At 46.1% G+C, this 12,937-nt stretch overlaps 1 protein-coding gene across 2 annotated transcripts in view; it reads left to right on the forward strand.

The window, feature by feature from the left end:
* The first annotated feature begins 986 nt into the window (after nt 1-986).
* CNNM1 (cyclin and CBS domain divalent metal cation transport mediator 1) overlaps nt 987-12,937 on the forward strand; it is a 65,849-nt gene continuing 53,898 nt past the window's right edge. Inside the window, exon 1 of one of the 2 annotated variants that reach the window (XM_055425929.2) lies at nt 987-2,907. In XM_055425929.2, the coding sequence (XP_055281904.1) occupies nt 1,344-2,907 (1,564 nt within the window). In that variant the 5' untranslated portion in view covers nt 987-1,343. The remainder of the gene's footprint in view (nt 2,908-12,937) is intronic. The other variant, XM_088842517.1, reaches the window with a different exon arrangement.

The following is a 12,937-nucleotide window of genomic DNA, read 5'->3' on the forward strand; positions in this document are numbered from 1 at the left end:
TCCAACTCTTTGTGACCCCATGAATCACAGCACGCCAGGCCTCCCTGTCCATCACCAACTCCCGGAGTTCACTCAAACTCATGTCCATCAAGTCGGTGATGCCATCCAGCCATCTCATTCTCTGTCGTCCCCTTCTCCTCCCGCCCCCAACCTTTCCCAGCATCAGAGTCTTTTCCAGTGAGTCAACTCGTCGATGAGGTGGCCAAAGTATTGCAGTTTCAACTTTAGCATCAGTCCTTCCAATGAACACCCAGGATTGATCTCCTTTAGAATGGACTGGTTGGATCTCCTTGCAGTCCAAGGGACTCTCAAGAGTCTTCTCCAGCACCACAGTTCAAAAGAATCAATTCTTCAGCGATCAGCTTTCTTCACAGTCTAACTCTCACATCCATACATGACCACGGGAAAAACCATAGCCTTGACTAGACGGACCTTGGTTGGCAAAGTAATGTCTCTGCTTTTTAATATGCCGTCTAGGTTGGTCATAACTTTCCTTCCAAGGAGTAAGAGTCTCTTAATTTCATGGCTTCAATCAGCATCTACAGTGATTACAGAGCCCAAAAAAATAAAGTCTGACACTGTTTCCACTGTTTCCCCATCTATTTCCCATATATGTGTCCATAAACATTTATACTTACATATCTTTAATACAAACAGTAGCATATGACACACACTGTTCTGCACCTTGATATTTTCAACTATTACTTTGGAGGTATTTCCATATCACAAACACGTGGAGCCACATCATTATTTTTCCTGCTGCATAGTATTCCATCACACAGTGGAATCATAGCTTCATTCCACAATTTCCAATCAATGGACATTGGGATCTTAAAAAGGAATTAACCTAAGTAATCTGTAAATTTTTAAAACATGAAAGGTCAGCTGAAATTGAGACGAAACACACAGATTCAAGACTTGTCTCCAGAATATCTTTTGACCAGGAAGGGGAACGCAAGAGGCAGGGAGAGGCGAAAATGCTGGGAAATTTCCCCTGCCAATGGTTAAGTGGAAGGACCAGCAGGAAATTACTGCCGGGTCGCCCAGGGGCGCCCTAATGCTCTAGTAGGAGGCAATGGTCCAAGACCAGCTTTCCCTAGGCTGCGACTCTGGGTACTCAAGTGGGTCGGGGGTCACAGTGCAATGATGCATGACCATCTCCAGCTTCCCGTGGGGACCCACGGCCGAGGCTGGGTCTGAACCCCCACGGCCTCCGGCTCACGCGCGCGGGGAGGCGTACACGTGGTGACCTGCCCGGGGCCGGGTTCCCGGCTTCGGCTCCTCCTCCCTCCAGCTCTCGTTCGGCTTTCTGCAGTATCACGTGCAGCCGCGCCGGGTGCAGGATGGCGGCGGCCGCTGCAGCGGTGGGTGTCAGGCTCCGAGACTGCTGCAGCCGGGGCGCTGTGCTCCTGCTCTTCTTTTCCCTATCCCCTCGGCCCCCGGCCGCCGCCGCCTGGCTACTGGGCCTGCGGCCCGAGGACACCGCGGGAGGCCGCGTGTCCCTAGAGGGGGGCACCCTGCGCGCCGCCGAAGGCACCAGCTTCCTCCTGCGCGTCTATTTCCAGCCCGGGACCGCGGCGCCCGCGGCGCCGGTACCTGCACCCACTTTTTCCCCGGGGGAAAACAGCACCGGCGACTGGGCTCCACGGCTCGTGTTTATCGAGGAGCCTCCGGGAGGGAGCGGCGCGGCGCCCAGCGCTGTGCCCACGCGCCCCCCGGGGCCGCAGCGCTGCCGCGAGCAGAGCGACTGGGCATCGGACGTGGAGGTCCTGGGGCCCCTGCGCCCCGGAGGCGTGGCGGGCTCAGCCCTAGTCCAGGTGCGGGTGCGGGAACTCCGCAAGGGCGAGGCGGAGCGAGGCGGCGCGGGCGGTGGCGGGAAGCTCTTCTCCCTGTGTGCCTGGGACGGGCGCGCCTGGCACCACCACGGCGCCGCCGGCGGCTTCCTGCTGCGCGTCCGCCCGCGGTTGTACGGCCCCGGCGGGGACCTGCTGCCCCCCGCTTGGCTGCGGGCGCTTGGAGCACTCCTGCTGCTCGCCCTGTCTGCCCTGTTCAGCGGCCTACGCCTGAGCCTGCTCTCGCTGGACCCGGTGGAGTTACGGGTGCTGCGGAACAGCGGCTCGGCCGCCGAGCAGGAGCAGGCGCGCCGAGTGCAGGCCGTGCGCGGCAGGGGGACCCATCTGCTCTGCACCCTGCTCCTGGGCCAAGCCGGAGCCAACGCGGCCCTGGCGGGCTGGCTGTACGCCTCGCTGCCGCCGGGCGTCGGGGGCACGGGGGAGGACTACGGCGACGCGGGAATTCACTTCCCGTGGCTGCCGGCGCTCGTGTGCACCGGCGCGGTGTTCCTGGGCGCCGAGATCTGCCCCTACTCAGTGTGTTCGCGGCACGGGTTGGCCATCGCCTCGCACAGCGTGTGCCTGACCCGGCTTCTGATGGCGGCCGCCTTCCCCGTGTGCTACCCACTGGGCCGCCTGCTCGACTGGGCGCTGCGCCAGGAGATCAGCACCTTCTACACGCGGGAGAAGCTGCTGGAGACGCTGCGAGCCGCGGACCCTTACAGCGACCTGGTCAAAGAAGAGCTCAACATCATCCAGGGTGCCCTGGAGCTGCGCACCAAAGTAGTGGAGGAGGTGCTGACCCCCCTCGGGGACTGCTTCATGCTGCGCTCCGACGCGGTGCTGGATTTCGCGACGGTCTCCGAGATCCTGCGCAGCGGCTACACGCGCATCCCCGTATACGAGGGCGACCAGCGGCACAACATTGTGGACATTCTGTTTGTCAAGGACTTGGCCTTCGTGGACCCGGACGACTGCACGCCGCTCCTCACCGTCACCCGCTTCTATAACAGGCCCCTGCACTGCGTCTTCAACGATACCCGGCTGGACACGGTGCTGGAGGAATTTAAGAAGGGTGAGCATGTGGTCTGTCTCCTCCCTCCACTCCTCCCCCCTTTAAAACTATTGGAGTGCTCGCGTGCTCAGTTGTGCCCGACTCGGTGCGACCCCCCAGGGACGGTAGCCTTTCGTAAACACTTGAGGCTTCAGGTACCCAGAGCAGCTTCTCTCCTTTGGTACCAAAAACTCGAGGAAGGTCCTACCGCATGGCTCCCTGGGTCTTTTCATTGCATTTCTCCCTACCTTCCTTGAGGCTGATTGAGTCCCTGCCTCTTCCCCTTTATGTGGTTCACAAGATTCACTGTATGCCATATTCATTCCATTCCAGTCTTTTTTCAGGGCCCACCAGTTGTCAGGTATTGTGCAGGTAGGACTCAGGGGCTAATCCTTGGTGGACACTGCATAGCTCCCTATTGCAGGAGAAACCTCTAAAGGTTCCTGTAACAAGTAGTCTCTGCCTTGAACTCTACACTCTGGGTGGAAGTTCACCATTTCCAATTCCAGAGCAACTCCATTGCTGGACAGCTCCAGCTGCTGACAATGTATTGCTTACTAGGACAGAAATTTATGTCTCCAGAGCTTCTTTCTGGGGCCTAGTTTTGCCCTTTGAATCACATAGCGCAAGCCCCAGGCATCTTAGCTGTTCTTCCCCCATATTGATCTTTCCATCAGCTATGTCTTGGACACAGACCAAGTACCCAGGTCGGAGATTAAAAGTTAACTAAGGCAGTGACATCCTTGGACTTCTGGAAACTGTGGTCTCATGAAGTAAAGTAGATCTAGACCTGAGGAAATATTCTGGTAAAGGAAACCAGTAAAAAACTTGCATATCCAAATGAATGGGGTTTCCTTCAGAGCGGTCACATCCCCTGCCCTGCTGTCATGCCTGTAACATGTTTACTACATATCTGGGGTTTGCCTTTGGAAACAGTCTTCTGAGGTTGAGAGTGATTCACTCCAGAAAAATCAGCCTGGAAACCTTAGGGCTGATCCTCTGGACATTACAGTTTGATTGGTCCCCCTCGTTAACCAGAGTTGATCCAGAAGCACCCTGGGTTGTTTTTGAAAGTCAAATCTACCTTCATGAGTCACCATTGAGTGCGTTCAGTAGACCATCTCACAGACCCTTAAAGCAATTCAAGAAATGATCTGAAAACAGTGACACAGAATAAGTGTAGAACCTCCCAGAATTTTGAAAGAGGCATTCATCTATACAATACATATGAGTTGGCATGTTTATTGAAAACAAAACAAAGCAAAAAAATAATCCCTTGACTTTAAATTCTGGTTGCAAATGTTGCTCCCTGTGGCTAGCAGAAATCTCACTTGACTGTGTGTTTTTGATATATTTTTCTGTTTGTCAAAAATTCAGTCTCATTACCTATTTTATCAGCACAGGTACTCTTTGTATATGAAGAATTTGCATTCAGAGAGAAATCTGTGGTCTTCTTCCTGCCACAATATTTTTAAACAAGTAAAATTGTATTGAATATCAAAACATAACCTGAGAAGGAGGAAAAAGTAAAAAAAAAAGCTACTTTTGATCTCAGATTTGGAGAGAGAACAATCCTACATTTTGTGTTGATATCATGAGAAGGGAAAGGAAATGTACATATATTGCAGCTGTTTTAACCCAATCTGGGCTACTATCTCACCCTCTTCTGCCTCCCCCCCCAGTCCTTCCATGACTTAATCCTACTGCACTTGGAGGTTCATCCATCCAGTCTTAGCATTTTTCTGACATTTTGTGTACCCTTCAGAATGGAGTCTTGGTTCTGGGCATAACAGTTATGAAAATTTGTATTAGTTTATTAGGGCTGTCATAACAAAATACCATAGACTGAGTGGCTTAAACAACAGAAATTTATTATCTCATAGTTCTGGAGGCTGAAAGTCCAAGATTAAGGTGTCTTCGAGCTTGATTTCTTCTGAAGTCACTGTTCTTGGCTCGCAGATGGCGATCTTCTTGCTGTGCCCTTGCAGAGTGGCCACTCAGTGTGTGTGTGCGCTTATCCCTGGAGTCTCTGTGTGTGTGTGAATCTCTTCTTATAGGGATACCAGTCAGATTGGATTAAGGCTTACCCTTATTGTTGTTGTTTGGTCACTAAGTCATGTCCAATTCTTTTGCAACCCCATTGACTGCAGTCCACCAGGCTCCTGCATAGGATTTTCCAGACAAGAATACTGGAGTGGGTTGCTATTTCTTGCTCCAGGGGATCTTCCCAGCCCAGGAATTAAATTCTCGTCTCTTGCATTGGCAAGTAGATTCTTTACCACTGAGACACCTAGAAAGTCCTAAGGCTCATCCTATCAGCCCCTTTTTAATTTAAGCACCTCTTACATGTGATTGGGCTTCCCTGGTGACTCAGATGGTAAAGAATCCATCTGCCAGTGCAGGAGACATAGGTTCAATCCCAGGGTGGAGAAGATCCCCTGAAGAAGGGAACGGCAACCCACTCTAGTATTCTTGCCTGAAGGATTCCATGGACAGAGGAGCCTGGCGGATTCATGGGCTCTCAAAGAATCAGACATGACTGAGCAACTTTCACTTTCTACATGTGATAGCCAAGATAGTGTTCATTGTCATGCACTGCTAGACAAGTTTTTTTTTAATTGAGGTATAGTTGATATACAATATTATATAAGTTTCAGGCATATAACACAGTGATTCACAATTCTTAAAGATTTATAGTAATTGTAAAATATTTTCTGTAGTCCTTGTTTTGCACTATATATCCTTGTAGCTTGTTTATTTTATACATAATAGTTTGTACCTGTTAGTCCCCTACCCCTATGGGGCCACCTCTCTCTTTTTTCTCCCCACTGGTAACCCCCAGTTTATTCTCCATAAGTCTTGTTTCTTTTTGTTTTAGTCACTACTTTGTTTTATTTTTTAGATTCCACATATAAGTGATATCATACAGCATTTGCCTTTCTCGGCCAGACAACGTTTTTAATGAAATTACTGGGAACTCATTTATTCATTAATTATTTACTGTGCAACTATATAGATCTAGGGAACAGGGGAGACAATAAGATTGCCCTAAGAAAGGTAACAGTCTCCAAGAGAGGACAGTGTTAGAATAAAGGCAGTCTCCTGAAGCAGCAATTGTGCCTTTCTAAGCACTGTATCTCTGGCACCTTGCACTGTGCCCCACACATAGTAGGCTGCTTGAAAAAGTCAGTATTGATCAGATATGAGTCTTGTTGCAGAATTTCTAAATCTGGTCTTAAAAAGGCCTGGTAGTGTTCTATCAGCAAGTGGTTAGTTTGCAATTAGGTAGATCTCCAAAGAGAAGCAGGTAGTTACACTAAGGAAGATATTTCCACACCCCCTTAGAACCTCCCTCCTTCCTCAAAGTGTGGTGCATGAACCAGAAGCATGGGACTCACCTGGGACCTTTTTAGAAATTCAGATTTTCATGTCTCACTGCAGATCCACTGAATAAAAATCTGCATTTCAGCAAGCCCCCAGGAGACTCATGTGTACATTAAATTTTGAGAAGCATTGCCTTATGAGATTCTTATTAACAATGATTGGTAGATTAACTTAGAACAGAATGAATATAAAGTATAATTTTAAGGTAGGTTCTCTCTGTCTCCAAGCTGTATAATACAGTGGTCATTTTTTATATGAGTTATGTTTGCATCATAGGTTAGGAGAGGAAAACTGAATTGAACTATCTTTCTTTACCTTTAAGAATAACATTTTAGTCAAGTTATAACAGCCCTTCCATTTCCCTCATTCCCTTGTACTTCAGGTAATTTAACCGCCTAAACAAACCCCGTAGGAGGTAGGAGAGGAAAATGGTCATTTTAATAGGAACAACAGTTACCATTTATTGGGTGACGGCTCTACTAGGCACCACACCAAGCTCTTTATATACTCAGAACAACCCTCCTGGGTAGGAATTATTAACTCCATTTTACAGATGAAGAAACTAGAGCTCAGGCTGATTACATGACTTGCTCAACTTTCCAGAGCTAATAATTGCCTGAATCATGATTTGAACCAGACTGAAGGACCGAAAGCCTATTTTTTCCCCACCACACGCTTTATTCCACTTCCCATCCCAAAACTCCCGCCATCCAAAGAGTTCAAAGCTGGTCTTTCACTTCAGACTTGCTGCCCGTGATTCACCTTCTGTTTCTGCAGGCTGGAAATGTAATAATTACATTAATGGCTAATATGCATTTTACAAAAAATTTCTACCTCTCTTATCCATAAAACAACTCTGCAGGTGTAGGTGAGAACCATAAGAATCAGAAGAGTTACTTGCTCTGCCTAAGATCATCACTCACCTGGTTGGTATATTCCAAGGCCCAGATTCAAGTCTGGGTCTTGTGACTCCAAAGCTCATATCCATTTAAGATTTTCTCTATATATTTCTTAGGAGTTCCAAGTCTTTAGAAGTGGGGAAAAGGAAAGCAAGCATGCTAGCTTTACAAAAAGGAACAATATTTCTCCCCACAAGACTGTGAATTCCTTGAGGGCAGAGAATGAATCTTACTTACTTTATATGCTCAGAACAAACACAGTGGCCCTCATGGCTACTACTTCTTGTTGTTGTTTAGTCACTGAGTCGTATCTGATTCTGTGTGACCCCATGGACTGTAGCCAGCCAGGCTCCTCTGTCCATGGAATTCTCCAGGCAAGAATACTGAAGTGGATTGCCATTTCCTTCTCCAGGGGATCTTCCCAACCCAGAGATCGAAACCACATCTCCTGTGTTGGCAGGTAAATTCTTTACTGCTGAGCCACCAGGAAAGTCCTGGCCATCATGACAAGAGCTTGAATAAATGACCTTAAATGGCTGATTTCAACTTTATTTCTGTGTTTGAGTGAGGTGAACTAAGTACAGAATAATTAGTGTTGTTCCATTGGCCATAACCAATCTTTCCTCTTCCCGAGTTCTCTACCCCAGTTAGTGACACCACAGGCTACCAGGCTAGAAATTCTCTCCTTCACCCACCCTCCTCCTATTAATCACTGTCTGCCACAGTGATCTCAGGCTGCCACAACAGATGTCAAATTGAATGGCTTAAACAACTGAAATTTATTTTCTCACTTTTCTGGAGGCGAGAAGTTCAAGATCAAGGTTCGAGCTGATTTGGTCTCTGGTAAAAGCTGTCTTCCTGGCTTGCCGGCCGCTGCCTTCTCACTGTGTCCTCACGTGGCCTTTCCTTAGTGCACATGCGCAGGGAGAGAAACAGCTCCGGTCTCTCTTCTTCTCATGAAATCACCAATCCTTTTGGATTAGGACCCTACCCTTCTGATCTCATTGAACCTTAGAGGCCCACTGGGGGTTGGGGCTTCAACATGTCAATTTGGAGAGGGGAAAGGACACAAGCATTCAGTCCATAATAATCTCCAAAGTCAGCCCCATATTTGAACAAAGTCTACAAAAAAGTTTGCCAGTATTGCATATTTCTTGTATTGAATACCTGTGCATAACTTAGTCCACTATTTATTCCGCTTAGGTTATTCTTTAATTTTATTCAATAATAAAATTAAATAAATAATATTGTGTAGGCACAGTGGAGAATACTACCAACAGGGCCCCTGTCTGAATGGAGCTTTCATACTAATACAGGAGACAGAAATTAAACAAATGAGATAGGAATTAAGAGCATAAACTTTGGTACCAGACTGCTCTGGGTTGCATCCTGGCCTTGGGCAATTTATTTAACTCTTTGCTTCATTAGATGTAAAATAAGGGCAATAATAGGATTATTTTTTTACTTTATTTTTTTATTGAAGGATAATTGCTTCACAGAATTTTGTTTTCTGTCAGACCTCAACATGAATCAGCCATCAGTTCAGTTCAGTTCAGTTCAGTTTAGTCGCTCAGTCGTGTCCGACTCTTTGCAACCCCATGAATCACAGCACGCCAGGCCTCCCTGTCCATCACCAACTCCCGGAGTTCACTCAAACTCATGTCCATCGAGTCGGTGATGCCATCCAGCCATCTCATTCTCTGTCGTCCCCGTCTCCTCCCACCCCCAATCCCTCCTAGCATCAGACTCTTTTCCAGTGAGTCAACTCGTAGCATGAGGTGGCCAAAGTATTGCAGTTTCAGCTTTAGCATCAGTCCCTCCAATGAATACCCAGGACTGATCTCCTCTAGAATGCACTGGTTGGATCTCCTTGCAGTCTAAGGGACTCTCAAGAGTCTTCTCCAACACCTCAGTTCAAAAGCATCAATTCTTCAGCAATCAGCTTTCTTCACAGTCCAACTCTCACATCCATACATGACCACGGGAAAAACCATAGCCTTGACTAGACGGACCTTGGTTGGCAAAGTAATGTCTCTGCTTTTTAATATGCTATCTAGGTTGGTCATAACTTTCCTTCCAAGAAGTAAGCGTCTTTCAATTTCATGGCTGCAATCAGCATCTGCAGTGATTTTGGAGCCCAAAAAAATAAAGTCTGACACTGTTTCCCCATCTATTTCCCATGAAGTGATGGGACCAGATGCCTCTTCGTTTTCTGAATGTTGAGCTTCAAGCCAAACTTTTCACTCTCTCACTTTCATCAAGAGGCTTTTTAGTTCCTCTTCACTTTCTGCCATAAGGGTGGTATCATCTGCATATCTGAGGTTACTGATATTTCTCCCGGCAATCTTGATTCCAGCTGGTGCTTCATCCAGCCCAGCATTCCTCATGATGTACTCTGCATGTAAGTTAAATAAGCAGGGTGACAATATACAACCTTGACGTACTCCTTTTCCTATTTGGAACCAGTCTGTTGTTCCATGACCAGTTCTAACTGTTTCTTCCTAACCTGAATACAGGTTTCTCAAGAGGCAGGTCAGGTGGTCTGGTATTCCCATGCCTTTCAGAATGTTCCACAGTTTATTGTGATCCACACAGTCAAAGGCTTTGGCATAGTCAATGAAGCAGAAATAGATGTTTTTCTGGAACTCTCTTGCTTTCTCCATGATCCAGCGGATGTTGGCTATTTGATCTCTGGTTCCTCTGCCTTTTCTAAAACCTGCTTGAACATCTGGAAGTTCACGGTTCACATATTGCTGAAGCCTGGTTTGGAGAATTTTGAGCATGACTTAACTAGCGTGTGAGATGAGTGCAATTGTGCGGTAGTTTGAGCATTCTTTGGCATTGCCTTTCTTTGGGATTGGAATGAAGACTGACCTTTTCCAGTCCTGTGGCCACTGCTGAGTTTTCCAAATTTGCTGGCATATTGAGTGCAGCACTTTCACAGCATCATCTTTCAGGATTTGAAATAGCTCAATTGGAATTCCATCACCTCCACTAGCTTTGTTCGTAGTGATGCTCTCTAAGGCCCACTTGACTTCACATTCCAAGATGTCTGGCTCCAGGTGAGTGATCATGCCATCGTGATTATCTTCATCATGAAGATCTTTTTTGTACAGTTCTTCTGTGTATTCTTGCCACCTCTTCTTAATATCTTCTGCTTCTGTTAGGTCCATACCATTTCTGTCCTTTATCGAGCTCATCTTTGCATGAAATGTTCCCTTGATATCTTTAATTTTCTTGAAAAGATCTCTTGTTTTTCCTATCCTGTTGTTTTCCTCTATTTCTTTGCACTGATCGCTGAGGAAGGCTTTCTTGTCTCTCCTTGCTATTCTTTTGGAACTCTGCATTCAGATGCTTATATCTTTCCTTTTCTCCTTTGCTTTTTGCTTCTCTTCTTTTCACAGCTATTTGTAAGGCCTCCTCAGACAGCCATTTTGCTTTTTTGCATTTCTTTTCCATGGGGATGGTCTTAGTCCCTGTCTCCTGTACAATGTCACGAACCTCCGTCCAGAGTTCATGAGGCACTCTGTCTATCAGATCTGGTCCCTTAAATCTATTTCTTACTTCCACTGTATAATCATAAGGGATTTGATTTAGGTCATATCTGAAAGGTCTAGTGGTTTTCCCTATCCCCTTCCTTTTGAACCTCCCTCCCATCTCTCTCCCCATCCCATCCCTCTAGGTTGATACAGAGTGCCTGTTTGAGTCAGGATTATTTGCAATATTAAGATAGTATTAAGACAATATTGCAGCAGCAGCAAGACAATATTGCATAATACAGCTTATTTAGTAACTGTCGTATAATAAGTGCTAAATAAATGTTAGCTCTGATTACTAAATATAAACACAAATCTATTACATACTCATTTGTGCAAATGCCTCCTGAGAAGTTCTACATCCTCCAATTTTTTTTCCACCTTCAGATCCATCCTCTCCGGAGCCAATAAATAATCCCTGGTGTCATCATCCTCTGCTTCAAACACTTCTGCAGTCCTCCCCACTGCCTGCAGGATGAAGTCTAAGCTGTGCCCTTAGGACCTGCTCCCAGCCCTCCCCTGCAGACTCATCACTCCCACAGCTTTATGCTCCAGCAAGGCCAAACTTCATGGCCACACTGTGCTGTTTCTTGCCTTTGTCCCTTTACTCATGCTGTCTTCTTTGACAGAAACATACATCACCCGACTAATCCCTACTCCAGGCAAACATACTGGAGTGGGTTGCCATTTCCTACTCCAAGAGATCTTCCTGACCCAGGGATCAAACCCTGGTCTCCCACGTTGCAGGCAGATTCTTTACCATGTAAGCCACCAGGGAAGCCCAATTCCTACTCTAGCCCCTCCTTTAGCACACAGCACAAGGGCCACCTCCTCTGTGAAACTTCTCCTGTAAACCTTAGATTTGGCCATCTTAATTCTTCAATATCTTCATTATTGAACTAACGGGGTATTATAGTATCTGTTGAAAAGTGCCACCCATCCATATAAAGAGCATCTGGAGGACAGAGGCTGTCGTATCTACCTTTGTAGCTGTAGCACCTAACAGTGGATATGGCACAGTAAGTTTTCAGTAAGTCTTTACTGAATGAATGACTGGAAGGAGTTAAACTTGAATATAATGGAAGAGATCTGCAGAGCTCTAGTAAATGAATCATTCATTATCTTCAGTCCAATCACTTTGGACCATGCAGAAGGACAAAGTCAGAGTTTAAATGTTAGGGAAAAAGTGTTATGTATTTGTTTCTTTGAGCTTCCCTGTGGCTCAGTAGTAAAAGAATCTACCTGCAATGCAGGAGCCAGGTTCGATACCTGGGTTGGGAAGATCCCCTGATGAAGGGTGTGGCAACCCACTCCAGTATTCTTGCCTGGAGAAATCCATGGACCAGAGGAGCCTGGCGGACTACAGTCCATAGGGTTGCACAGTCAGACACGACTGAAGCAACTAAGCAGAAGCAGCATTATGTTTCTTTACTTCTTTAGGTAACAATTATTTAGCCCTTTCCAAACACTGTGCTAAGAGTTGTGTATAGGAGACACAATCCCTCCTCTCAAGGAGCCTTCAGCCTAATGGGAAAATAGCTTTCCCCTTTGAAAAGCTAGAAGGCAACCTGAACTGGTCTTTCCCCACAACTTCCTACAATGTTACATTTCACAAGTCATAGCTTAGCATGTAAGTTATGTGGATAAGACAGACCTGTACATAAATCATTAAAGTAAATGTGAAAGTGAAAGTCACTCCGTTATGTTCATCTCTTTACAACCCCATAGACTATACAGTCCATGGAATTCTCCAGGCCAGAATTCTGAAGTGGGTAGCCATTCTCTTCTCCAGGGGATCTTCCCAACCCAGGGATTGAACCCAGGTCTCCCACATTGCAGGTGGCTTCTTTACCAGATGAGCCACCAGAGAAAGCAAAAATGAAATAATAGAAATACTAATATGCAATGAGACTATGGAGAAGAGAGTGATTATGATAGGGTTATTTTGCTTTTACAAAATTTTTGCTAAAGTTTTAAGTTTCTATACTTATTCACTCTAGAAAATTGAAAACTGTAGAACAAAGTATGAAAATCACCAGAAGATAATCATTTTACTGTCCTGAAATAATAACTTTTAATATTTTGTCAGGTTAAAAATATGTTGCATGCAATAAAAACATTAATCCAATTCTTAAACAGAATAAAAAGAAAAACCCTCTGGTCTTACCTTCTTCCAGAGATCAAACATCCCATTCTAATCCAAAGAGTGATTTTTTTGATGAGGTGGTATTA

The sequence above is a fragment of the Moschus berezovskii genome, chromosome 12 (genome assembly GCF_049115385.1).
Source record: "Moschus berezovskii isolate FMDL1 chromosome 12, NW_MosBer_1.0, whole genome shotgun sequence".
Classification (NCBI taxonomy): domain Eukaryota; kingdom Metazoa; phylum Chordata; class Mammalia; order Artiodactyla; family Moschidae; genus Moschus; species Moschus berezovskii.